At 45.9% G+C, this 27,965-nt stretch overlaps 1 protein-coding gene across 1 annotated transcript; it reads left to right on the top strand.

The window, feature by feature from the left end:
• Window positions 1–13,033: 13,033 nt before the first annotated feature.
• AKR1B1 (aldo-keto reductase family 1 member B) lies at window positions 13,034–27,598 on the top strand. Its single transcript, XM_012465765.3, has 10 exons — window positions 13,034–13,155; window positions 18,644–18,811; window positions 19,484–19,600; window positions 20,560–20,637; window positions 20,930–21,052; window positions 21,562–21,668; window positions 21,979–22,060; window positions 22,658–22,741; window positions 24,704–24,786; window positions 27,184–27,598. Exons 1-10 carry the CDS (start codon window positions 13,090–13,092, stop codon window positions 27,224–27,226), a joined length of 951 nt encoding a protein of 316 aa, XP_012321188.2. The 5' UTR covers window positions 13,034–13,089; the 3' UTR covers window positions 27,227–27,598.
• The last annotated feature ends 367 nt before the right edge of the window (window positions 27,599–27,965 follow it).

The following is a 27,965-nucleotide window of genomic DNA, read 5'->3' on the forward strand; positions in this document are numbered from 1 at the left end:
AGGTGGGTGGATCACCTGAGGTCAGGAGTCCTAGACCAACCTGACCAATATGGTGAAACCTCATGTCTACTAAAAATACAAAAATTAGCTGGTCGCGGTGGCAGGCACCTGTAATCCCAGCCACTCAGGAAGCTGAGGCAGAGAGAATTGCTTGAACCCAGGAGACAGAGGTTGCAGTGAGCTAAGATTGTGTCATTACACTCCAGCCTGGGCGACAGAGCAAGACTATCTCAAAAAAAAAAAAAAAAAAAGAAAGGCCACTTTCTTACTAACTTCATGGACTTGGGCAAATTAATATCACCAAATCTCAGTTTCTTCAATCTGAAAAATGGGGGAATAGAGACAGTTGTCTTTGTCAGTAGGTTGTAAAGATAAAGTTGAGGATGAATTTGAAGTGCCTGGTGCTGTAAGGCACTCAAAAAATAGCAGATATTCTTATCCACAAGAATTTGTTGAATGGGTGTGCTAAAAGCAAGAAAACCTTGTTTTATTTGTATGTTTTTCTCTTCTTTGTGTTGTCCAGTATCTATCAAGAGGGTTAATGTTGATAGTTCTCTCAATGAGGCTTGCCATCTAAACTTCGCCTCACAGGTGCAGTGACTTATACCTGTAATCCCAGCACCGATCACCTGAGGTCAGGAGGTCGAGACCAACCTGGCCAACATGGTGAAACACTGTCTCTACTAAAAATACAGAAAATATAAAATACTAAAAAGTAGCCAGGTGTGATGATGCATGCCTGTAATCCCAGCTATTCGGGAGGCTGAGGCAGATGAATTGCTTGAACCCAGGAGGAAGAGTTTGCAGTGAGCTGAGATCACGCCACTGCACTCCACCCTGGGGTGACAGAGCAAGACTCTATCTCAAAAACAAAACAAAACAAAAAAACCCCAACAACAAACAAACAAGAACTTCACCTCAGTAACAAACCTGAGTTAATATTGACACCCTGGAGCCAGCCCCAGTAGACCAGTTCCCTGTGTCTTTAAGGCCCATCTCACTCCAGGGCAGGGACTGGGGCTCCCTGTCCTCTTCCTAAAGCCTCCACTTTTTCTCTTTTACCTTGCTGATGTCGCCTGCTTCCCTTGAGGCAAGAGAATAGGACTGGAGGCAGGGAACCTAAAGACTTAGAACAAAATCAAATGGAAACACTTACAGGAATGTCCCCTCAATTTACACAGGACACACACTGAGTAAATGACTTTGCAACTTACTTCATCCTCTTTATTTACATACACCAAGTAACCAGTGGAAACCTCTAGAGGGTATTTAAACCCCAGAAAATTATGTAACCGGGCACTTGACCCACTTGCTCAGCCCGCTCCCACCCTATGGAGTGCGCTTTCATTTTCAATAAATCTCTGCTTTTGTTGCTTCACTGTGTCCTTGCTTTGTTTGTGCATTTTGCCCAATTGTTTGTTCAAAACACCAAGAACCTGGACACCCTCCACTGGTAACACCCTCAGGTGTTCTCATCCCAAAATTATAATTTCTTGGCCTAAGATACAGAAGGCTGATGTAAGCAAAGGTGGGGAGAAGCACTTTGCTGCATGATAAAAAAACTGACCCGTGCATTTCTCCTGGAGCTGTGATCATGTCCATAGCATGGCAGCTTTTCATAGCCTTCCAACTATCTGAGACGAGGAGAGGTAGCAAGGTCACAGAGTGAAGCAAAGCCTTTCAAACTGGAGGCCACAACCCATTAGTGTGGATCATGAAATTGCTTGTCATAGGATCGTAAGTTAACAGCAATTCAGCACTAAGTAAAAAGAACGATGTATGAAACACAAGCATACACCACACATAGTAAAGATGAGAATTCTTTTTTTTTTGCCTGGCTGAGGTATTAATTTATTTGTAGATACTGCCAAACCTTTTCCAAATTTACACTCCAAAAGCAGTTGAGGGTTCCCATTGCTCCACATCCTCACTAACACTTGGTATTGTCAGACTTTTTGATTTTTTTTTTTTTTTTTTTTGCATTTTAGATTTTGGGGTACATGTGAAGGACATGCAAGATTGTTGCATAGGTACACACATGGCAGTGTGATGTGCTGCCTTCCTCCCCTTCACCTATATCTGGCATTTCTCCCCATGCTATCTCTCCCCAACTCCCCACCCACTGCTGTCCCTCCTCTATTTTCCCCCTACAGACCCCAGTGTGTGATGCTCCCATCCCTGTGTCCATGTGTTCTCATTGTTCAACACCCACCTATGAGTGAGAACATGTGGTGTTTGATTTTCTGTTCTTGTGTCAGTTTGCTGAGAATTATGGTTTCCAGGTTCATCCATGTCCCTACAAAGGACACGAACTCATCGTTTTTGATGGCTGCATAATTGTTTCTTAATGTTACATTTCTCTAAAACACACATTTACTGTATGTACAGTGTGTCACAGGGTAGAATAATTCTTTTTTTGACATCTATTTTTTTTGACATATAGTAACTGTACAGATATATGGAATACATAGTGATGTTTTAATACACATAATATGTAGTGATCTGATCAGGGTAATTAGCATATCCATCATCTCAAGTATTTATCAATTTTTTGTGTGGGCAGAATTCAGTATCTCCTTCAACCTTTGAAATTATGTATTATTGTTGACCATAGTCATCCTCTAGTGTTCCTGAACCCTAGAACTTATTCCTCCTATCCAACTGTAATTTTGTATGCTTTAACAAATCTCTCCCTCTGCCTCTCCTTCCCCTATCCTTCCCAGCCTCCAGAATCCTCTCTTCTACGTTTTACTTTTATGAGATCAATTTTTTTTGAGATTCCACATGTCAGTGAGAACATGTGGTGTTTAACTTTCTGTTCCTGGCTTATTTCGCTTGACATAATGTCCTCCAGTTTCATCCATGTTGCTATGAGTGTCAGGATTTTAGTCTTTTTTATGGCTGACTAGAATTCCATCGTGCGTATATACCATATTTTCTTTATTCATTCATCTGCTTTAGGGTACCTAGGCTGATTTCATATCTTGGCTATTGTGACTAGTGCTGTAGTAAATAAGGAGCTGCAGATGTCCTTTCTACATACTAATTTCCTTTCCTTTAGATTAATCCCCACTAGTGGGATTGATCAATCACATTGTAGTTCTACTTATAGTTTTTTTGGAGGGGGGACCCCCAATACTGTTCCCATAGAGGCTGTACTAGTTTACATTCCCACCAACAGTGTCTAAGAGTTTCCTCTTGTCTGCATTTTGCCAGCATTTGTTTTGTTTTGTTTGTTTTGCCTTTCTTATAATGTTGAGTAAGAGTGGTGAGAGTGGGCATCTTTGTCTTGTTCCGGTTCTTAGAAGAAAAGCTTTTAGCTGTTTCCAGTTTAGTATGATGTAACCTATGAGCTTATTATATTTGGTCTTTATTGTGTTGAGGTACTTTCCTTCTATACTTAATGTACTGAGAGTTTTTATCATGAAGGGATGTTGAGTTTTATCAAATGCTTTTTCTGCATCTGTTGAGATAATCATATGATTTTATCCTTCATTCTGTTGTGCGATGTATCATTTCTTTGTGTATGTTGAGCCATCCTTGCATTCCTAGAATAATTCCACTTCATCAGAGTGTATTATCTTTTTGATGTTTGCTGGATTTGAGTTGCTAGTAGTTTGTTGAGGATTTGTACATTTATATTCATCATGTATATTGGCCTGTAACTTTCTTTTTGGTTGTGCCCTGGTCTAGTTTTGGTATCAGTGTTAGGCTGGCCCCATAGAGCGAGATAAGAAGAACTTCCTCTGCTTAAATTTTTGGAAGAATGAGAATAATAATATTAATTCTTCTTTAAAGATTCAGTAGAACTCATTGGTGAAGCCATCTGGTCCTGGACTTTTCTTTGTCAGAGATTTTTTATTACTGATTTAATATTGTTACTTGTTATTGGTCTGTTCATGATTTTAATTTCTTCTTGGTTTAATATTGGTATGTTGTATATTTGCAGGAATTTATCCATTTTCTGGAGGTTTTCAACTTTACCAGCATATAGTTGCTCATAGCAGTCTTTAATCATCCTTTGTATTTCTGTGGTATACACTGTGGCATCTCCTTTTTGTTTCTGATTGTATTGTTTGGTTCTTCCTTTGTTCTTAACCTAGGTAATGGTTTGTCAATTTTGTTTATCTTTTGTTAAAAAATTGTTTTGTTTCATTGATCTTTTATATTGTTTCACTAGTCTCAATTTCATTTATTTCTGATGTTTATTATTTGTTTCCTTCTCTCAATTTGGGGTTTCATTTGTTCTTGCTTTTCTAGTTACTTGAGATATATCATTACTTCTTTATTTGAAATCGTTCTAGTTTTTGAATCTTTCTAAGAAGTTACTGCTATAAACTGGCCTCTTAATACTGCTTTGGTTGTGTCCCATAGGTTTTGGTACATTATGTTTCTATTTTCATTTGCTTCAAGAAATTTTTAAATTTTATTCTTAATTTCTTCCTTCACATATTGGTGATCCAGGAGCATGTTGTTAAATTTTCATGTATTTGCATAGTTTCAAATGTTCCTCTTGTTATTGAATTCTAGTTTTATTCCATTGTGGTCAGAGAAGAAAGCTGATATAATTTCAATTTTATTTATTTGTTTGTTTGTTTGTTTTGTGGTAGCAGGGTCTCATTCTGTCACCCAGGCTAGAGTACAGTGATGCAATCATAGTCCACTACAGCCTTTAACTCCTGGGCTCAAGTGATCCTCTTAACTCAGCCTCCTGAGTAGCTGGGACCATAGTAATGCACCATTAGCCCCAGCTAATTTTTTTTCTTTTTGGTAGAGACAGAATCTTACTATTTTGCCCAGGTTGGTCTTGAACTCCTGGGCTCAAGCAATCCTCCTGCCTTGGCCTCCCAAAGTGATGGGATTACAGGCCTGAGGCACAGCACCTAGCCTTTAAAAATTTTTTTGGAATCTTATTTTGTGTCCTAACATGGTCAATATTGGAGAATGATCCATATCCTGACAACAGTAATGTGTATTCTGCAACTGCTGGGCAAAATATTCTGTAAATATTCTGTTAGGTCTACTGGGTCTATAGTGCAATTTAAATTTTACGTTGCTTAATTGTTTTTCTTTGTAGATGACTCTGTCCAATACCAAGAGTGGGGTTTGGAAGTCCTCAGCTGTCACTCTATTGGGGTATATCTCTCTCTTCAATCTAATAATGTTTGCTTTATATATCTAGGTGTTCCAGTGTTAGGTGCATATGCATTTGCAATTGTTATATTCTTCTGATAAATTGATTCCTTTATTATTACATGATATCTATCTTTGTTTCTTTTTGGCTTTTTATTTGAATTCCGTTTTGTCTAATATATCTACTCCTGCTCATTTTTTGTTTCCTTTCAAGTAGAGTATCTTTTACAATCACTTTCTATGTGCATCTTTGCAGGTTAAATGTGTTTCCTGTAGGAAGCAGATAGTTGTGTCCTCTTTCTTTTAATTAACTCAGCTGGTCTATATCTTTTAAATGGAAATTTTAATCCATTTACATTCAATGTTATTATTGATAGTTGAGGACTTACTCCTGTCATTATTAATCATTTTCTGGTTACTTCGTATATCCTTTATTCTTTATTTCCTCCCTTATTATTTATTTTTGTGGTTGGGTAGTTTTATGTAGAGATAAATTTTGATTTCCTCTTTTCCTTTGTGCATCAGCCCTACCAATGAGTTTTATAGTTTTACATGTTTTCATGATGGTGATTAGGGTTTTTTCATCTCTAGATGTATGACTCCCTTGAGCATTTTTGTAAGGCTGGTCTAGTGGTGATGAATTCCCTTAATTTTTGCTTGCCTGTGAAATATTTTATTTCTTCCTCATTTCCAAAATATAGATTTGCTGGGTGTAATATTTTTGAGTGGTAGTTTTCTCTTTCAGTACTTTGAATATATCATCCTGTTTTCTCCTGGCCTGTAAAGTCTCTGCTGAGAAATCCACTGTTAGTCTAATGGGAATTCTTTTCTATGTTACTTGATGCTTTTCTCTTGCTGTTTTTATAATTACTTCTTTGCCTTTGCCTTTTGACAATTTGACTATGATACGCCTGTTTGGGTTGACTCTATTTGTGATTCTTTGAGCTTCCTGAATCAGAATATCAGTCCCTCTCCCAAGACTTGGGAAGTTTTCAAGTATTATTTTATTAAATACGCTTTTTTTCTTGAGATGGAGTCTCACTCTGTTGCCCAGGTGAGTGCAACAGCATGATCTCAGCTCATTGAAACCACTACTTCCCAGGTTCAAGTGATTCTCCTGCCTCAGGCTCTCAAGTAGCTGGGATTATGGGTGCCCACCATCATGCCTAGATAATTTTTGTATTTTTAGCAGAGACAGGGTTTCACTATGTTGACCAGGCAGGTCTCAAACTACTGATCTCAAGTGATCTGCCTGCCTCAGCCTCCCAAAGTGCTGCACCTGGCCTTATTTCATTAAATAAGTTTTCTATATCATTTCTTTTATATTTTCCTTCTGTAATGCCATAATGCAAACATTTGTTTGCTTAATGGTGCTTCATAACTCCTGTATGCCTCTTTATTCTTTTTATCTTTTTTATTTTTTGCTTGTTTTATTTCAAATGACCTATCTTTAAGTTCAGAAATTTTTTCTTCTGCTTGGTCTCATCTATCATTGATGCTCTCAGTTGTATTTATATTTCATTCCTTGAATTCTTTATCTCTAGGACTTCTGTTTGGTTCTTCTCATTGTTGAATTTCTTATTCAAATCATAAATTGTTTTTCTAATTTTGTTGAGTTTTCTATTTTTATTCTCTTTTATTTCATTGAGTTTCTTTAAGGTTATTATTTTAAATTCTTTTCCTGATATTTTGTGTGTTTCCTTATGATTGCGGTCTGTTGCAGGAGAATTACTGTGTCCCTTTGGAAGTATTATGTTTCTTTGCTCCTTCACGTTTGATGTGTCCCTACACTGATTTCTACACATCTAGTGGAATGGTTGCCCTTCCGATTTCATGGAGTAGGTTTTATAGGGAAAGATTTATTCTCATAGATGGCTCTTAGAGTATAGGTACAATGCAGTGCATTGCCTTTTTTTCTAGGTGGATGCTGTAGTGTAGCGTCTGCATAGTTTCTTCGACTGTAATCTATCCTCGCAATGTTTGTGAGTATCTCAGTGTCCTAGGCTCAGAGATTATGTGGCAGTGACAGTGCAGCTTTGTGATGGTGGGCTTACCAGGCCTTTCTCATGTCTAAGATTGGGTTGGCCATCTTTGGGTCTGGCTCACTGTGATTTGGTGACCTGTGACTGTTTTTCAAGCCTGGGGGACAGGTATGTGGCTGCTTTAATGACCTACCTGCTTGTCTTCTAAGGACTGCTTATGACCCAAGACATGGGTGCATGGCTGCTTGGCTGCCTGGGAGTGTGTTTACCAGGGCAATCCACAAGGCCATTTCTCAGGTATGAGATGCACACCTTCTTGGCTGGCTTGGGTGCATGCATGTCTGCTGGAAGTGGCCAACAGGGTTGTTTCTCAGGTATTGATTGCACATGCAGGTTCTTTGGGTGGGTCAGGAGCATGTCCATGGTAGGGGTGTGGTCCTATGCTACTGCTCTGTCTTTGGCCCTGGGCATAGGCACATAGCTGCTCTGTGGGCCCAATGGCATGTCAGCTGTCAGGTGGATCAAAGACCTTTCCCACATGGGAGAGGGTGAGCATGTGCAGCGGTTTAGCCGGCTGAATTTAGGGTAGGTTCTCCTCAGGCAAAACTTCCAGACTCTTCCTCCAACTGTAAGAGCAGACAGTGGGGATTGGTTTCACTGCTGTGCAGGACCAGATGAATTCCCTTAATTTTTGCTTGCCTGTGAAATATTTTATTTCTCCGTCATTTCCAAAATATAGATTTACTGGATGTAATATTTTTGAGTGGTAGTTGCTGGAGTTATGGCATTCAGCCACCTGTGTGGGCTTCACACAGCTGCTCAGTCAGCTTCTCAAGTTTCTCCAAGCCCTGGTTGTGAATGCGAGGCTATCCAAAGGTGTGCGTATGGAGGGAGTAGTTGCTACAGGCCTGTTTTTCAGGCCCTGTACATCTGCATATAGCCACTCTACTGGCCTGGGGGCATGTCAAGTGTTTGATGGGTTAGAGACCTCTCCTGCTTGGGGAAGGACACATAGTCATTTGGCTGGCTTAAAGGTAGGTTCACCCTAGGTGAGACTGCTGGACTGTTCCTCCAGCTGTATTGCAGATGACGGGAGTAGGTTTCACTGTGGTGCAGGACCAGAATCATAGCCAATCCTGGGCTCAGCATCTGTACAGTTGGGCCACATGTGGGCTTAGTGGAATGAAGACGGAGCCCCAGTGCTGGAGAAGTGCAATGGCTATGAGCCCCAGAGCAAGGCACAGTCCAGAGGTAGCTCTGATCTCAAGATAGTGCCATGCTGCAGCAGCTTGGCTCACGAGGGGAAGGGAGTACGCACCCTGTGCTCCTAATCTTGAGTGGTACAGCTATATGGATTCCCAGGAGCTCTTCAAACTGGGCACAGGGCTTGCATGGACTGTGGGATTCTTTTGTAATGAGGACTGGAGTCATTTACAGTGGCAGTGGAGACTGGTGGGGTTCTTTTAACATTTCCCTACTAGGGGACTTCCCTGCTGTCTCTGGGCTGATGCAATCGTGGCAGGCAAGAGGGGGCTGCAGAGGCCATGTGCTTCCATGCTACTCTCTTGGGCTTCCAATCACTGCAAGTTCCCTTCTACTCCCCCAATTCACTTTAATGCTCTCTTTTCATAATTCCAGTCAAATCTTAGCAGTTTATTCATTGCCTTGGTCCTTTCTTGTGGCAGGGACAAGAACTAAGCACTTCTAGTCACCCTTCTTCCTGAGGTCAATCATTCCAAAATTCTTAATGTGAGTCACAGTTTAAAAATTTCAAAGCTACTGGTAGTGGTTAATGAGTTTGGGTGCAATAGTCAAATTCCTAGGTTTAAATATTGACCCTAACATTTACTTCATATGCGATCTTAGCAATTTTTCTCACTTCTCTACATCTCTGTGTGTTCATATGTAACATGGATTGATAAAAGTATCCACTGAAAGGGGTAGTTATGAAGGTTAAATGAACGAATATACATAATGCTCATAGAATAATTTATCCTATGGGAAATGGACAGTTCCCGAGACTGTCTTTTAATTTAAAATGTGTTCATTAAGGAAATAATCTGACAAAGAGTATTTCCCATTTCCTTCTGGCTTCTTCCTAACTTTTCCCAAATGTTATATGTTGTATTTTCCTTCTTAGCATCATGTCATAGTTACGTGTCTTTGTTTTCTACTTTCACTTTCACCTTAACATTACCTCATACACATTTTTCTCTGTGTTTTTATCATCTTCACTTTTGATGGTTACACCTTATCTCTTGCTGTTGCTGGGCATATACAAAGCTCAGTAGATAGATAGATAAGCAGCAGCAGCACCTTCATATAACATATGTCATGTGCTGAACCATGAAACAGTGTCTGAACCATAATAAAGACTGAGCCATGGTTTATCATTGTGGAAGAGACTTCTGGTACTTACCGTACCCATTCATTTCTGTTTTCTGGCGCACAGGAAGATGACACTTCCCCATCTCACCAAAGATTGGCCTGGCTGGGCTCTACCACCAGATCAGGTCAAAGAATTATAGGTAGACGTGATGTGTGCCACTCCCAGGTCTGAGCAATTGGTTGCTCATTTGAGACTCTTAGGTGCTCTTTTGCTTTCCTGAGCCAAACCCTGAAACCCTGGGTTGGGACAGCAGGGAAACAATGTGATAGGACCTCCATACTTTGAGTTCTTGAGTGACAATGTGAAGCAGAGCCTGCTGCCACCCTAAGCTCTACCAGCCTGTGTTGGACACGTAGCATGTAACGTTTGTTTGTTTATAGCAGCTTTACTGAGGTATAATTTATATACCATATCATATGATTTACCCCCTCCCCCACCCCCCCTTTTTTTTTTTTTTGAGACGGAGCTTCACTCTTGTTTGCCCAGGCTGGAGTGCAATGGAGCAATCTCGGCTCACTGCAACCTCCGCCTCCTGGGTTCAAGCAATTCTCCTGCCTCAGCCTCCCAAGTAGCTGGAATTACAGGCATGCACCACCATGCCCAGCTGATTTTTTGTATTTTTAGATGTGGGGTTTCTCCATGTTGCTCAGGCTGGTCTTGAACTCCCGACCTCAGGTGATCTGCCCACTTCAGCCTCCCAAAGTGCTGAAATTACAGGCATGAGCCACCGCGCTTGGCTTATTTATTCTTTTAAATATACAATTGGATGTTTTTTGTTTGTTTGTTTGTTTTGTATATTCAGACTTGTACTGGGTTTCTCAGGACCTTAAATGCAAGGCTCGGGAGTTAAAGTTTTATCCTATGGCAAATGGACAGTTTATAAGAGACTGTCTTTTAATTTAAAATGTTTTCATTAAGGAAATAATCTGACAAAGAGTATTCCCCACTTCCTTCTGGCTTCTTCCTAACTTTCCCCAAATGTTATATGTTGTATTTTCCTTCTTAGCATCATGTTATAATTACATGTCTTTGTTTTCTACTTTGACTTTCACCTTAACATTACCTCATACACATTTTTCTCTGTTTTTATCATCTTTACTTTTGATGGCTACACCTTATCTCTTGCTGTTGCTGGATGTTTACAGTTTTACTTTATGTATATATAACTTTAAAAAATACATCCATACATACATACACATCTGGGCTAGTCTGTTCTGTATAAATGTTTCCAGGAGGGGGCACTTTTAAAGAAGGCACTAAATGGAAAATCACCAGCATACATGTGTATATATCTATGTGCAGGCCTGGGACTAAGGGGAGGCAAGTGCCAAGGACATAAATGTGAGGCAGTTCCTACCTTCTGGCATAAAAATTTGCACCCATGTACCTCATTTTCCTTACCCTGGTCCCAGCCCCGCCCTATACCTAGTGTGTGTGTCTGTGTGTGTGTGTGTGTGTGTGTGTGTGTGTGTTCCTTCTAAATTATTTCCTTGGGAAATAATTTATTTCCTTGGGAAATAATTTCCATGAAGGGAGATTACTGGTTCAGAGGATGTTAAGATTCCAATTACTACAGTGTTTCTATGGAGGATTCCATTGACGGGTTTTTTTTTTTTTTTTTACTTTTTCAAACAAAATTTTGATATGTATACTTATCAAAAGATAGGCGATCAAAAATCTTGAGATCAAAAATTTTAGTATGTGTTTATTGTACAAAGATTACAGAGGCATTGGGGATGTTAGGGGGCTATCACAATAGCATGTCCCAACTAAGTGATATTGTTGCTATAGAAATTCCACTGATACGACTTTTCACATTTGCATGGCCCAGGCAAAATATTCTGGGTTTATTTATTTATTTTAGAGACAGGGTCTTGCTATGTTGTCCAGGCTGGTCTCTAACTCCTGGGCTCAAGCAATCATCCCTCCTCAGCCTCCTGAGAAGCTGAGACTATAGGTATCACTCCAGCTTTAGACATAATTATACCTTCATGCAATCAAGCTTTATACTCAATTATTATCAAAACAACAGCAAAACCTCTGATGTTGACTCCATGTCCCTGACAGATGACCCTTCTGTGTGTACCAACCTGGCCACTCAAGGTGTATTATTTTCACAAGAGATTAGCTCTTTCGATTTGGACCCAAGAGGTTCAATTGGCAGAGCAACCTCCATGTCAAGAGGATTCTCATGGAGGAAGAGTGGCTGTTTTACACAAAGCGAGTTCCCAGCTTGAGGTTCAAGTTCAAATTCTATTACTTGGGGACAAATGGCATCAGAATTTGCCCAGTAACAACAAGTTTTACAAAAGTTACATGGAAAAATATCTGGGCTGGTCTGTTCTGTATAAATTTTTCCAGGAGGGGGCACTTTTAAAGAAAGGACTAAATGGAAAATCACCAGCATGGAGTTTAGAGAGGCCTAGTGCTTGAGTCATTATCAGGCAGATGGAATTCCCAATCTTGCATAATTAGGGGACAGATTGGAGGGTGATGGAGCAGAAAGAGCAGTTGGGGTGAGGTAGAGTATGATGAAGAGAGGTTGTTGGAAAGAAAACAATTGTCTTCAAGGCTTTTCAAGTGACTTTTCTTAGGCTATCTTGGAAAAGTGTGTTTTTCTACCTACCAATTAGGACTGATCAATTTATTATTTTGTGCCTTCTAATTTGAAATACTGGAAGCTACAACATTAGAGTTAACTTTTTCTTCTGTGGGTTTCCGCCTATTCACTTTTCTTCTTCTAGAGAGTTTTGCTAAGTTACTGTACTGGAACTTACTGCTTTGATAGAGTCTCACTTTCTATAGACTGATGGAATTTGTCTTACTGATTCTGCATAGTCTTACTTTCCAAATTCTTCTGAGTGTTCTGGATCAAGCTCTTTAAGGCTTTCTAACCTCAAGAGCATCAAAGGATGCTGGCTTTTGATGGAAGGCTTGCTGAACCACAACCAGTATGCACAGACACAGTCAACACGTAGAGTGGGGTGCAAAGATAGCTCTAGGAGGCTACAAAAAGGCTGGGCAAACCCGTATTTTGTGAAGGTGCTTTGCAAAAAGATTGCAAGCCATTTTTCTGGCATACACCTTGTCTAAGAACAAAGTGCGGTAAACTACACGTGTAGTCAGTATGATTCACATCCATTAAGGACAGGGTATTCGTCAAATTCCCAAAGAGCATCAAACTGGGGTTGGACAATAGACAAAGGTATTCTTCTGGGCTCTTAAATAAAACCAAAACTTCTTTCCAGTCTATGTATTTATAGGATGCCCGTTATTTTTGCTAAAGCATTCGCTTTTCCACAAGATATAGCAGCTGGCGAACTCTCTTCTGCCACGCGGGGCGCGGGTAAACCGTTGGGGCGGAAAGAATCCGGTGCCACTAGGACCTGGCGGAAGAAGCATCCCCACCGACCCCTGGGGAAGGCTGCGGCGGCCCCTCTGGCGCGACCAATCAGAAGGCTCCTCGCGTAGCGGAGCGCCAATCGCAGGCGCCCTTTCTGCCGGGCGCACGGGCTATTTAAAGGTACGCGCCGCGGCTGCGGCCGTACGGTTCCGGGCGGGGGTCTGGGGAGCGCAGTAGCAGCAATGGCTAGCCACCTCGTGCTCAACAACGGCGCCAAGATGCCCATCCTCGGGCTAGGCACCTGGAAGGTAGGTGCTCGGGAGGCGCGGACCTGGGGCTTGCCTCGCAGTCCCTGCGCGGCCTGTGTCGGGGAGGGACCCGGAGTGACCCTGAGCGGCCCCCGCCGCAGCCGCCCGGCCTGCTGGGAGGCGCGCGCTGGCTTGCAGGGTCCCCAGCCTGCTCGGGTCGGGCCTGCGGCGTCCGGGGACCTGGGCTCCCGGGGCTGGCCCTACGCGTCAGGGCGGGCATCCTGCGAGTCGGCTTTGGGAGCAGCACACGGGAGCCCCCGCCCCACTGCGGGCGACCCTTGGTGGGCGGCTCCCCAGTCCTCGTTTGGAATCCGAGCGGGCGCCCCAAGCGGCACAAAGCTAAAGGGAAGCGGGGAAAACGGGCTTCCCAGACCGGTGGATCTCTGGCGCAGACTGGGACGTGGAGCCCTGGGCGAGATGTGGGAGCGCAGCCCCAGCCTCCTTACCCTCGAGGCACCTGTGGCTCCATTGCCTTACTTGCAAATAGTTTGTCTCAATCGTTTCCGTTCTTGCCCTCCCTCAGGAATAAGCATCTCAAGTTGAACCCGTAGAGGGCAGAGAATTAAATTAGGTGGTGCGAGTTTGCCCGGACCCAGCTGTTTCCAAGGCGCAGCGCCGAGGGTATAAGGATGGACTTGGAGAGTCAACTACTTTTTTTTTTTTTTTTAATGACTTAAAACCTTTTCCTTGTGCCTATTCTTTCATAGATGCATGACAAAAGATGTGGTCCTTTGCTTGTCTTTGTGACAGCTGGAGGAGGCCCGGCAAGCAGGTGCAGTTCCTTGTTCTCCTGGGTCTTTCCATGCTGTAGCGGCTGTGTTGTATCTTTCAGACCTCAGCAGGGCTCTGGTAGTCTCTACTCTTGCAAGTCCTCAAACTCCCTTCTCTCCAAAGGTGAGGGTTTCAGGCAGGTGGAAGACCATCTCTGCTGCAGACCATGTGGCTTGGACAGGGTTTCTTTCTGGCAGGCTTGCCTTCTGCATTGGGTAGCAAACAAGTCCAATGGCCAGGTACCAACGTAATGTAATCCCAGCATTTGGGAAGCCAAGGCGGGCAGATCACATGAGGTCAGGCTTTCGAGACCAGCCTGGCCAACACAGTGAAAACTGTCTACCAAAAATACAAAGATTAGCTGGGTGTGGTGGCACGTGCCTGTAATCTCAGCTACTCCGGAGGCTGAGACAAGAGAATCGCTTGAATCTGGGAGGTGGAGTCTGCAGTGAGCTCGACAGCGACACTGCACTCCAGCCTGGGCAACAAGAGCAAAAAAAGCTCCGTCTCAAAAACAACAACAACAAAAAACAAGCCCACCATAGCACTGTAAAGCCAGGAAGCCTTTAAAACAGAGATGACGTCTGGTGCCAGCCAGTGTCTTGTTACTGATAATGTTTTTAATCTAGTTGAAAAATTGTTGGAAGTCAATAGTCATTGTAAGTCTCCTATGTACACTCGCAGAATATTCCTAGGGCTGGAGATTCAACTGTGTTTCTGCATCTTTTTGCCATGATCGCTGCCTCCCTCCCACCTAGGAGCCTTGTGTGACTTTTTTTCCCCAATTGGCCCCACAATAAAATTATAATATCACAGATAATATTGGACTTCTGCTTATGGCCAGTAGCCTTCTAGAGGGTCACAGGCCATTCTGTAAGCTAAGGGTTTTTTGGCCCCGAAGAACTAATTTTTATCTCTTTGGGGACACTAGCATCCACGTTGAGAATGCATGAGGTAGAAGAAAATGTGCCAGGAAAGACTTGCTCCACCTTCCCAAGTGGGGCAGGCTTGTGATGGCCCAAGATCCTTGGATGGGGTGAGGGGTGAGGGTTTAGGCTCTGCGGGCAGGGAGGTAACACAGAAGCTGGGTTTACTGTTCACTTCCCTGGTCTCTCTAAAGCCCCCATCTCCTCCTCTTCAAGACCAAAGACATTTAAATAAATCCTGCCCCTGCAGGGTCAGTCCTGGTCCATCCACATCTCAACTAGTTAGTAACAGCAGTGCCTTGGAATTTGGGACAAACTGATTTAAATAGAACAAGAGAAGTTAATCTCGGTTGCCAAATCTGATTCTGAGTGATGGTTTCCTGTTCTTTGCTCCAGGATTATCGCCAGCACACTATTCTCATGCTTCCTACCCAGGACAGTTTCTTTTCCCAAAGTGAAGTTTCCTTTCCCTCCACCCTTTCATTTCAGTAGTAACACCTGCTAACTAGAGAACATTTCAAAGAAGTACAACAGAAAGAATTCTGGCCGGGCGCAGTGGCTCACGCCTGTAATCTCCACACTTTGGGAGGCCGAGGCGGGCCAATCACGAGGTCAAGAGATCAAGACCATCCTGGCCAACATGGCGAAACCCCGTCTCTACTAAAAATACAAAAATTAGCTGGGTGTGGTGGCACACGCCTGTGGTCCCAGCTACTCTGGAGGCTAGGCGGAAGAATCGCTTGAACCCAGGAGGCAGAGGTTGCAGTGAGCCAAGATTGCGCTACAGCACTCCAGCCTGGCGACAGAGCAAGACTCTGTCTCAAAAAAAAAAAAAAAAACAAAAAAAGAGTTCCCTCTTTCCAGAGATCCCTGTGGTTCATATTGCAAAGTATCCAGTCTCTGAGATACTTCGGCTTTACCATAAACGCTGTCCTATGACTATCTTCCTATCTGGAGCCATGGATTGCTTTTTGACTTGCAGAGGGAAGAGAGGGAGGGATATCTTGAAGTAACTAGCAAGACCTGTAAGCAAAAGGGAAGAGGATTAGGTTTTAAAAGGGGTGTTGTGTGTATCTGTATAGGAGAGAGACACTGATTTTAGTTACCAATGTCTCAGAGTTGGTGTTAGCTGGCTGGTGTTATCAAAGGAGGAAGTAGGACCCCTGTCTTGAAGAGTGGGTGGAGGACTCAAGGGCAGAGGCTTCTCACTGCCATCGCTTGGTGCTGTCAGCCCAGAACATTGCAAAATCACTACCTAATGAGCTTTGCAGGGCCAGAGGTCTAGGAGGAATGGGCATGCGTGGCTTTGCCCATCAAAGGCAGATTAGTGGCAGGATTGAGTTAGAAACATGTAGGATTTATATGATGGAGTTATAATTTCAGTGTTTCGTATACTGCGTTTCTATAGCTCTCATAGTGATGGGTGTGCCTGGACACACTCAGTATGTTTTCATGGTCTGGACCCCTCCCTCTGTTGGCATTTTCTCTCTGTGACATGGAATGGGGAGATACTGTCATGCGTTGGCATTCCCAAGTTTAGTGAATGGTTTCTAAACCAGAGTTTAAGTTGGCTGCTTCGTTTTTCATAAGGCAAATTAGTCTCTCTCAGGGAAGGGCTCTGCGTTGAGATAATTAGCATTGAATGTGGTTGTGGATCCTCATACACTTTCATTGCAGAGGTGACTTTCTTTTTCTCTCGAGCACTTTGATCAGTCTCCCAGCACGCATGTCTCCAGCATGTTTCCAGCTAATTGGCACATTGTCCGAGGAGCGATCAGTAGCAGCTTCTTCATGACCTCTTGCAGTCATTGCTGTCCTTCACTTTCTCTAAAAATATCACACAAATTTTTTTTTCATTTCGTGCCAACTGTTTGGCAACCTTGATTGTCCTAGTGTGTGCTCTTTTGGTTCCAGATAACTGAAAAACCACTTTAATCTTAAGCAGGAAAGAAAAGATGTTTGGGGCGGGGATTCATTGACTTCCCAAACAACAGCTGCTGATGTCAGGTGTCTGAGACTCATGGTTCTGAATGATGTCACCAGGATTCGGTCTCCCTCCGTGTCCCTCTGCGCCCCTCCAGCAGCTCTGGGCTCACATTCTCCTAGCTCAGTGACCCCAGCAGAACCAGGGCTGGTTTCAGTGGCTTCAATTCAAGTGCAGAGATTGAGTTTCATGGCCTGAGTTGAGTCATATACCTGCCCCTGCACCGGTCGTGTGGCAGGTGGTGCATGACTAGGCCAAGCCTGCGGAGTGTGCCTTCCCCTCTGTCCCAGGCTTCGAGGGGTCGGGCAGGCACAGTATAGTATATGCAGCAGCAGCTCCTCAGAGAAAAACCAGTCAAGGTGCTATTAAGCCTGGAGAATGTTCAGTGCGTCCTGGGCAGACAGTTTGCCCCCTGGGCCCCAGTTGTTCTCTCGGGGGGAGGGATGTCCTCTGCTCTCCCTGCTCTCATCAGTGATGGCTATCCCTGGACACCACTCAGAACCTGTGGTAAGGCATTCTTTCTGTATATTCTGTGATTATCTGCTCTGTTCCTTCAACCGTGCAGAGTGGGGAAGGCTGCAAGGGCAGCTTTTGAGGTCCTCCAGGGAAATAGGTCGCCAGGTCCTCTGAAGGCCCCCTCTTAACCCACAGCTTTGATTAGCATCCCCGTCCCTCCTGGCTGGCCCCTCTGAGGTGGGGAGTGAGCTCCATGCTAACAGGCTGTGGTCATGGGCTTGTTCAACTGGGCCCTTTTCTTCCCCAACGCCTGTTGAAAATAGCTGATGTCAAAACACAGATGTCTGCAGCTGCTGTGGCCCTGAGGGGGTTTTCCTTTCATTTGTTTCTACCCCAGCTCTCCAAAGGAATGCGCTCTGTTCAGTCAGCAGTCCACTGCACATGTTTATTGCTCAGCTCTGTGATCGTAGTAGGATAGTGGAAGTTGGGGGTATATGTCCATGCAGTCTGTCTGGGTGCCAGTGAAGCGCGATGCCATGCAGGCACTTCCTCCTCCTCCTCAGTAGCCAGGCTTCCCTCAGCTGTTCTGGTCACTCAGATGGTCTGGTGGCTTGGCCATGGACACCCATTCAGTCATTTTGCTGGGCCGACCACTAACCATTTGATGATCTTCCATGATCTGCATTGCCCCCCGTTCCCCTTTAACTCATTTCTGTCTGCTAATATCTCTGAGGGCCAACTCCCCTTTCCCCACCTCTTGAAACAGATCCTTATACAGTGAGAATGGACACATGGGCCTTTGAATCAACATCAGTGATGTTCCTGACTTCATGATAATCTCCCAGAATGCTTAAAAACAAGCGATTGCCAGTATTGGAAGCCATGCATGAGAAGAACATAAGGGGCAGGCATTCGCTGGCTGACCTGGGGAGCCAGGTGGGAATTGGGGTTCATAGGACAGCTGTTTTTGAACTGTGTTGAGGTTTTTGAAGGAAATGGTTTCCCTTACTATCTCAGCATACAGAGAGTGGGGAAATGTTTTTAACACAGTGGCTTGCAAATCAGTGGATGTGAAGAAGCAAGGAAATGAGATGGCTTCAGCATATCTTTTAAAAGTGATCTGACCTGCGCTTAAGTGGCTGTCAGATTCTACAGGGCAGTACTGTGGCCTTTCACCTCGATCCCCCGCGTCAGAGGTTGGTAGTCCAGAATGCTGCTGCGGAAGTGCACCCTGGTCTGTCTTTGCTGAACAAAGCGACAGGCTGGTCAGCAAGGATCCGCGGCTGCCACCGCCCCTCCTCCCTGCTGTGCAAACTGTGTTCTGCAGGGTTCACGTTCCTTCTCCTTTCAGTCCCCTCCAGGCCAGGTGACCGAGGCTGTGAAGGTGGCCATCGACGTTGGGTACCGCCACATCGACTGTGCCCACGTGTACCACAATGAGAATGAGGTGGGGGTAGCCATTCAGGAGAAGCTCAGGGAGCAGGTGGTGAAGCGTGAGGAGCTCTTCATCGTCAGCAAGGTACCATTCCACGGTGGGGCTGGCAGGGGCTCTCGGTCCCATCGTCCGTTGGTGCATCAGCCTGAAGCCAAGTCCACACTCAGCACAGCTACACTTTTCACTGACGGGCGATTCGTCCAGGGGAAATGTGTCATACAGGGCTCCAGAGCTTGCCCATCCTTGGCTCTCTGTTGGACGGTCATTCCTTCTGGGCCTATTGCTTAGAACCCCGTGCTGATGAGGTTGAGGTTGCGGGTTGGCCCTCTCTCTCCAGGGAGTTGCTTTCAAGGATGGAACTTGGTTCCCATCTGCAAACTGAATTGTCACTGTCTTTGACCTGAGATACTGATGCACAAAGGACGTGGGGCAGGAGGATGGGGCTGGCTCCACAAACACTAGCCCTGGGGGAAAGTTGCCCTGAGAGTTCATGCTTAGGCCTAGGGCAGGCTGGCCACTCTGTCCATTCCATTTTGTGTCCTCTGTTTGGTCCTTGGGAGAGGTCTCTGTGACCTGGTCAATCCTGCCTGCCTTCGGAAAGTTAGGATCCAGTACACAATGGAAATGCACTCACAAGCATTCACAGCATCATGGTGAAACAAATGGGTTTTGGAGAGAGGAGACTGCTCTGTCTTCCCAGCCAGGAAGCTGCCTTGTGGCTGGCAAAGATGACATGTGCTCTCTCACTGGCTTTAGCTGTGGTGCACGTACCATGAGAAGGGCCTGGTGAAAGGAGCCTGCCTGAAGACGCTCAGCGACCTGAAGCTGGACTACCTGGACCTCTACCTTATTCACTGGCCAACTGGCTTTAAGGTATGGAATGCCTGGTGCAGACCAGGTCCCTGGCACAACCTGTGCTGTGTTTTGAGCTCCCTTAGCAGGTTATGTGTGGGTGACTTTCTGTTCTTGCTGCCCAAGGTATAACCAGTGGACCAGCAGCACTGGCATCACCTGGGACCTTCTTAGAAGGTCTCAGTCTTGGGCCCCACCCAGGCCATTTGAATCCGTACCACTGGTGACTCACAGGCACACTTCTTCCAAGTTTGAGGAGCACTGCTCTTTTGTCAGTTGGTAGTTGTGTAATTTAAAACTATGTCAGCAAACATGGCTACTGTCTGTAGTGTACCATGAGGCATGGTCAGCCCTGGTCCTCCCCTCCAGGCACGTTCACACATACCCCCCACACGTGAGTCCCTACCCACATTCTGCACACATACCCTATCCCGTGGCAGCCTGGTAAATATTTGTTGGCAGTCTGGTTCTTTGCACAAGAAGAACTTGAGAGTTACTACATCTTTTGTTTTTTTTCTAGCCACTGCCTCAGTTTTCTGCTGTCAGCCAGGTCCAGAGTGTGGGTTTAGCTTTATCTTATAGCCCTGTTTTATTGCACCACAGCTTGTCAGGGCTGAAGGGACTTGACTTTTATCTTTTGATTTTAGGGATAAGCCGGGGAGGCTGGGCCAGGTGGTAGTTTTATAGGCCAGTGACCCTCCAGGCCTTGGGCCCCATGAGTCCTTCCTGTATCCATCACATTGCAGTCAGTGGCAGAGCTAATCTCTGTGGCCAAGTAGTGTCTATGTCTCCATCTGACAGTCTCAGCTCCAGCCTGTTTGATAGTGTTGGCTCTCCGCCTATCACCTTTTCATGCTGGCACCCAGATCGACCCTAGCCAGCTGTGGCGGTTTAGAATTGTTTCAGATGCCAGCTTCCCCTCCAGGTCTGTAGGACTATTACTGATTGTTTCGTTCATTTGTTTTTTATTGCAATGACAGCCTGGGAAGGAATTTTTCCCATTGGATGAGTCGGGCAACGTGATTCCCAGTGACACCAACATTCTGGACACGTGGGCGGTAAGACAGTCCCTGGTCAGACCTTGTTTTCATGACTGGCTTCCTGTTCCCCTTAGCAGCAATCTGCCTGTCATTCCTCACATTGCATTTTGTTATTCTGTCACTGTTGTTTGCTCTTATCTCATTGAAGCCAGCCTGGCTTTCGTCTCACTGTCTCTTGGCTTCTAAAAGGTCTAATTTGCGGGCACTGAGGAGTGAGAGCAGGACCTGTTAAACTGGCACAAAAGACATTTCTGATCCTGTCCTTTCTGGGCTCGTTTCTGCACCACACAGACACTCTTTTTCTCTGTAGGCTATGGAAGAGCTGGTGGATGAAGGGCTGGTGAAAGCTATTGGTATCTCCAACTTCAACCATCTCCAGGTGGAGAGGATCTTAAACAAGCCTGGCTTGAAGTATAAGCCTGCAGTTAACCAGGTAACCATCCCCCAGGGACACCAGCACTGCAGCAATGCTGTTTTACTGTCCAATGCTGATAGGGACTTCTCGTCCACCTCACCCAGCGAGTGGCCAGGGGGCAGTTCCTGGGCATTGGCAGAGTCCTGAGTTACGATTCAGCATGACACAGCACATCTGGGAGAGGAAACTTACAGGAGAGAAAGGGTTTGAGCCTGGCTTATGACAATTTGGGGTCTGACAGACGAAGAGGCAACCATTGAGATCCTCAGACCTGTGATAAGTGACTAAAGCCAGGAAAAGCCTCTAGGGCCCATGAAAACATCTATAATAAGATGATAGTAATAATAGAATAACATCAAGGATACTACCAGGGAACTGTAGGAAGTTGTCACAGCTTATCTGGGAAATAGGGTGTGTGTTATACATAGAGTTCTCTATGGGTTGAGGAGGGACTTTAGCATAGGAACCTTCATCTGTGTCACATCAGTGTGCAGTGCTCCCCTCAGCTCTTGTGTTCGCATTTGCAGATTGAGTGCCACCCGTACCTCACTCAGGAGAAGTTAATCCAGTACTGCCAGTCCAAAGGCATCGTGGTGACCGCCTACAGCCCCCTCGGCTCTCCCGACAGGCCCTGGTGAGCTTCCCACAGCCTCATGCTCCGTGTCACTTGGTGAAGATTAGAAATGACTAAAAAGAACAATTCAGCCTCAAGGAAGATGTTTCTGGGGCTGATCTGCAAAGCCTCTTGCTGCTTTTCCTGGAAGGGTTGGAGTTTCTAGTAGGACACGTACTCTTTTTCCAAAGGGTTGTGGGTTCTTAACCCAGCTCTGAGGAGGAGGCTGGTGGCTGCCTTCTGAGGTTAACGAGAGGATTAGGATTGGGGTTTCTGGCTGCCATGAGTGGCGGCCATGATGGTGTGACCTGGACCGGCTTTCTATCCTCAGGGCCAAGCCTGAGGACCCTTCCCTCCTGGAGGATCCCAGGATCAAGGCGATCGCAGACAAGCACAATAAAACTACAGCCCAGGTACAGCCACTTCAGGTGTTGTGACTGTCCAGAACTCCCTGCATTCCTGATGGTCCCATTAGCCAAGAGGGAGAAGTGACTGAGCCCCGTTACACCCTCACAGGAAGGGTGGTTTGGGGTCCTCAAGTGCAGAGTGGAAAGGGCACAGATGGGGGCTTTAGAAACCCTGCCCTGGGCTCTTAGAGTAATAGTGCCTGCCCCCACCACCCCGAGGGTGACTGCCGTGAGAAACAGCACTCGTTCATTGATGTGGAAGCTCATCTCTGTACAAATGTGCGAGCTCTTATCAGTCGTGCAGGGAATGTTCTTTCTCCTGAGTGGGAGGCGTTCCTAGCCAGTGGAGGACCTCACTGTGGTCTCATGATTGCCTGAGACACTGAAACGTGTGGCACAGGGGCTAGCGCAGGACTCTGGAGTCAGATCTGGACCTGATTGCAACGCCTGCCTGTTGCTAGCTGTGACCTGACATCTCGGAGCCTCTCTCTTCTCACCCGTGGAGTTCTAGCATGTCCTGTGGGTTGTGTGTGTGAGGGACTGAGATGATGGTGCAAGTGCCTGGCGTGCGCACACACACTCATCGTCTCCCTGGGTTCACAGGTGCTGATCCGGTTCCCCATGCAGAGGAACTTGGTGGTGATCCCCAAGTCTGTGACACCAGAACGCATTGCTGAGAACTTTAAGGTACGATCTTGGCTGGTCAGGCCTGGCCCTCCTCAGTGGAGTAGGGGATGGGAAAGGCCTCTCATCCTGTCCCTGGAGTGTCATCTGTGAGAGCCCCATCATCCTGTCCTCTGAGGCCAGGGAGCTGTGGTGAGCAAGCCATGGATTGAGACAGACACCTCATGGGTGGAGCAGTGTGCGGGGCAGGCCTTGTGCCTCCAGGGCCCAAAGCTATGCACGTGCACACCTACACCTTGGCTCAGGCCCTTCAGCCACACCGAGACGTCACCTGGAGAGTATCTGGCTCATGGGTGACCCTGCCTGGACCTGCTCTGCACTGGAGCTCTGTCAGTTACCAGCTGCATGGTCTTGAGCAAGTCACATAACTGCTCTGTGCCTCAGTTTCCCAGTCTATAAAATAACACCCATTTTGAGGGTTGTTCTGAAGATTAAATGATGCATCAAAGTGCTTCACATGGTGCTTAATATCTTAGTAAGTGATCAAGAAATGTTGCTGTGCTAAGTCCAGGGACTGCAGAGGACCCTCTGGGCCACTTAGCCCACTCACCAGCTCTGCAAGGAGTTCGTGTGATGATGGGCAGAGCCTAGACTTGTGTCAGGGCACCGGTGAAGTGCTTAGTGTGGCAGCCAGAGCAGCTCAGGATACCTGGTGCCACCTCCCTCCCTGCCTGCCCTTGCAGTATTGAGAGGGGGCCATGCTGGAAGGAGAGCAGCTCAGGGGAGTCCTGATGGCCCAAGAGCGTCTGTCCTCACTGAACAAAGCGGCTCTGCCAGGGATGCTCCATCTTTATCCAAGATCTGTGCCAGGTGCATCACAGCCATGGGCATGGGGCTCTTGGGCAGGCCCCAGCTCAGGTGCAGGACAGCTCTGTTTCCACAGCAAGCAGCTGATTTTGCCCAGATCCACTCTCCAGAGGCTGTGGCCGTAATGCATGCCACCTGTCATATACGAGACAGGGATGGAGTGATCCTTGAAGAGGGGAGCAGAGCTCATTGTTTAGTAGAGAAGACGTTTTTCTTCTTAGGCACAAGTGGATGTTCTGAGCACACAAGATAAAGTGACAAAACAGCGGCCATTGAGGGAAAGGCATATCCCACCAGAGGCACATCCTTTGTTTCATATTTCATTTTTTAAGGAATTAGAAAAAAATATAAATGACTAATCTCAAAATGCCAACCCAGTTATTTCATTTTTGCATCTTACTGTATAGTCTTTGCACATTTTTCTGTGATCGTAATCATAGAGCCTATAGCAGACTCTCTTTCTGCATATTCTGTAATCATCTGAAGCTGAGAGCCCTTTGGCTCTGGGAGTGTGTGTGTCAGCCTCTCGTGGGTCTCACCCAGTGCTGCCTCCCTCCCAGCCTCCATGCCAGCTGAGTTCTGTGCCATCTGCTGCCTTCATGCAGGTGGTTCTCTTCTCCCACTGTACCTTTCTTGCCCTCTCTTTCAAAACCTTACACTTCTTAGGCCATGTCAGATACCGTCTCTTTGGCTGTGGTTGTTCGGTTCCTCAGCTGGAATCCATTTGGAATGCCTCTCCCCTTCCTGTGCTCTGTTCAGCATCTTATACAGTGTGTGATTAGTTAATTGTGTTACAGCTGTAGAAAGACCGCTGCCCTTTGTTTGCTTGGTAAACAGAGTTAAAGGCACATCTGACTCATCATCATATTCCTTACTGCAGCTTATCACAACGGAAGTGCTCAGTAGTGTTTTTTGAAATGAAATAAAGTGTATCATTTCCCTGGGAGGTTCTGGAAAGGAAGGACTGTTTCCGTTGTTCCATATATTATCTAGCCTGGCATGGATATTTCTTGAATAGTAATATAATCAGCTTTTTCTAAGTTTGTCTTAACTCCTCTCCGCTCAAAACCAGGGAAGGCATCTCCTGGGTCCTGCACGGTATTCTGTCTTTTGTTTTTATTTGCAGAGCTTACTGGATTTTTTTTGCTTGTTTTTTAGGTCTTTGACTTTGAACTGAGCAACCAGGATATGACCACCTTACTTAGCTACAACAGGAACTGGAGGGTCTGTGCCTTGGTGAGGTGAGTGAGTTCCAGCGTGAGAAGCGTTCCCAGGAGATCCTCAGGTGCTGCAGAGCAGAAGAGTGATCCCCGCAGGCCTCGGCGTCCGTGTCCTCCTGTCACTGCTGTTCTTGCTTTGCACGTTACCTTGCTTTCTCATCCACGTGACCTGCATCAGCTGAAGATGCCAGGAGATCCGCTCTCGGTATCTTCTTCCCACCCAGGGGCATTGATGGCCCGACCTGAAGTAATTACATGTTTTGGCATTTAATTTTTAAATCCTAGTGGTTCATCTGAAACCAGGTGACCCTGGATCAAACTCTAGAAGAATTCGCCTGTGACTTTTTGTCTTAATGACCCTCACGAAAGGGGCTTGGTAGGAAGCCCCTGGTGCTGGGGTGCGAGACAGGCCCTCTGAGCAGCAGGCACCTTGTCCTCCAGCCACACGTTCTCTGGTTCTGTTCCTCTGCATGGTAGTTTGGAATCTGAAGGAGCTGCCTGGGAAGGTTTTCTGTGAGTTTTTCTCTCTCTCTCTCTTTTCCTACCATTACAATAACTAGGTGATGCTTGTAACTCACTTTCTGGTTTCAAGAAGGAACTTCCCATTTTGCACTGGAGACTAAGACCCTGCTTTTCTCTCGCTACCCTTATTTTCGTCTGAGCTCTCTGTTTTCACACTCTCTCCTTTAGTACTTCCTCTTCTAAGCAAAATTTGAACATTCCCTAAGATGGATGGGCTGCCAGCTTTCCAGTGTCTGTCCCCTCTCCCTCCCAGGAGTTTGCACTGCTGGTGGCTTCAGCCACCGCCCCAGGCAGATGTTTGCCAAGTCTGCCTTGTGGACGATAACTGCCCTGCATCAGGCATGCGTGTGACTGACGAGCCTGCTGCTGCCACACTGTGGCCTCGCACTCAAAATAGGCCACAAACAGATCATGTCACAGGCAGCCCCAGGCCAGCGCCCCTTTCAGACATCTCTGTGAATGGTATTTAACCTTAGACATGAAAATCATTTTTGGATCTGGTGGACAAGGAAGAAAAGAATCAGTCACCAAGTTATATTCGTTCTCCTTCCAGAATCTGTCCATTCATCCGTCTTCCTTTCCCCTCCCACTTCAGACAGTGGATTGAAGCTCTCAGGGCTGAGGAACCACGGTGATTTTCTCATTGCTCCCTTTACAGTTAGACTCCTCTGCCCTCCAGCGCTGTTCTAGAAACCTCTGTTTGATTATCCTGTTGCATAGCGGTGAGTGGGAGGAAGAGGCTAACCCTGATGTGCCCAAGTCTCCTAGGGAGTTTTCTCTAACTACACACATGCCACCCCTCCCTGTGGCAGATAATGCTTTATTGAGCCTGACTTGCTGATGACAGTGTCACTGTCCTTGGGTACACAAAAAAGGCAGACCGTGGAGAGCTTTTGAATGGCTTTAAGTAAGAGTTACAAACTCTAAGCACCCAGCTTAGAGTACATAACTCTGTTCTTGCATGCCCTGCCCAGCCTTCTGTCTGGCGTTCCTGCCGTTATGTTGCCATCACAGCCACTGGCCCTACTGGGTGGACAGTGAGTGAGCCTTGGCAGACACACCTGCACCTGTGCTCCCTGCCCTGTTTCTAGTATCAAATCTCCGACCATTGATTGGGCTCACTTCAGCCCCCACTGATACAAGGAGGTTCCCTCCGTCCTCAGAGCACTTGCCATTGCTTCTCTCGTCCTTTCAGATTGAGTCACTACCGACTTTTAACATCTGGCTTTTTTTTTTTTTTTTTTTGAGATGGGCTCTTACTCTGTCACCCAGGCTGGAATGCAATGGTGTGATTATGGCTCACTGCAGCCTTGACCTCCTGGGCTCAAACGATCCTCCCATCTCAGCCTCCCAAGTAGTTGGGGCTATAGGCGTGTACCACCATGCCTGGTTAATTTTTTAAATTTTTTTATAAAGACAGAACTCTTGCTATGTTGCCCAGGCTGGTCCCAAACCCCTAGTCTCAAGTGATCCTCTCGCTTCAGGCTCCTGAAACGCTGGGATTACAGGCGTGAGCCACTGTGCCTGGCCTACCTTGTCATATTACTACACTCTCTTACTGTTTAAGATCGTAAGATGCTGTCTGGTCCTGCCAGCTAGACTGAGTTACTGGGAGGCAGAAATCATGTTGCCATCCTACACTGTGCCACCCCAGGCACAGTGCCGGGCATGTGGGCAGGGTGGTGTCCCTCACGCGTGTGCTGCTTGGTGACTGTAGCAGTAGAGGGGTCTCCTTCCCCCAGCTGCAGAACCGTAATCTGCAGAGTCAGACCTAGCTTTTTGCCTCTGAGGTTCTATTTTCTTTCTTCAATGAGACACATCATTTCTCTATTGGGAGTTGGATAGAGTCAAAATCATCTCTTCAAAAAGCAACTGTTTTCTCTTTTCTCTTGACAGCGCTATCTCCCACAAGGATTACCCCTTCCATGAAGAGTTTTGAAGCTGTGGATGCCTGCTCATCCCTAAGTGACCTATACCTGTGTTTTCTGCCTCATTTTTTTCCTTGCAAATGTAGTATAGCCTGTGTCATTCAGCAGTGGGACAGCAACTTACAGAGTGGCCAGCGAGAGCGTGTCCAGCTTGATGTTGGGTCTGACGAGGCCCGTCCGTAGAGTAGAAGTCTCTTCCAGTTTGCTGTGCCCTTCTCTTTGCCCCACTGGGGAAAGTATGACCTGATTACCCTTTTCTGACCAAAGAGAAGCAAAATCTGCCAGGTCAAAATGATGCCACTAACAGCTGAGTTTTGACTGCTTGGAACTGTAATCCTTTCAGCAAGACTTCTCTTTGCCTCAAATAAAAAGTGCTTTTGTGAGTTTGAGGCTGTTTTCGTGTTTTTAAAACAATAGCAACCTTCCGTCTCACTTTCAACCATCACTCTCCAGATACCCATCCAGCAGGCCAGTCAGTGATGCAAAAGGAGTTAGGACTCGGCTTTTCTACAAGTCCTCAACTACAAGTTGGGGGCCCATCACCCCAGCACTTTACCCATTTAGCTTTAGGGCTGTGGGTCTCATCCTGGCTGTACACTGAGTCACCCTGAGGGGCTTTAACAGCTGGTGATGCCTGGACCTTGCCCTGGAGGCTGATCTGATTGGGCTGTGGCCAGGACAGCAGGAGTGTACAGGCTCTCCAAGTGAATCTGGTGTGCAGCCGAGGCTGAGCCGCAGCTTTAGGGTAAG

This window comes from Aotus nancymaae, unplaced genomic scaffold, assembly GCF_030222135.1.
Source record: "Aotus nancymaae isolate 86718 unplaced genomic scaffold, 86718_ANA_hifiasm-v0.15.2.pri h1tg000002l, whole genome shotgun sequence".
In the NCBI taxonomy this organism is placed as follows: domain Eukaryota; kingdom Metazoa; phylum Chordata; class Mammalia; order Primates; family Aotidae; genus Aotus; species Aotus nancymaae.

Bases quoted from the DNA above. Each gene is read 5' to 3' on its own strand.
- AKR1B1 (XM_012465765.3), top strand. From the start codon at position 13,090: ATGGCTAGCCACCTCGTGCTCAACAACGGCGCCAAGATGCCCATCCTC. The intron at 19,601-20,559 runs GTATGGAATGCC...TTGCAATGACAG, and splicing joins ACTGGCCAACTGGCTTTAAG to CCTGGGAAGGAATTTTTCCC. The intron at 20,638-20,929 runs GTAAGACAGTCC...TTTTCTCTGTAG, and splicing joins ACATTCTGGACACGTGGGCG to GCTATGGAAGAGCTGGTGGA.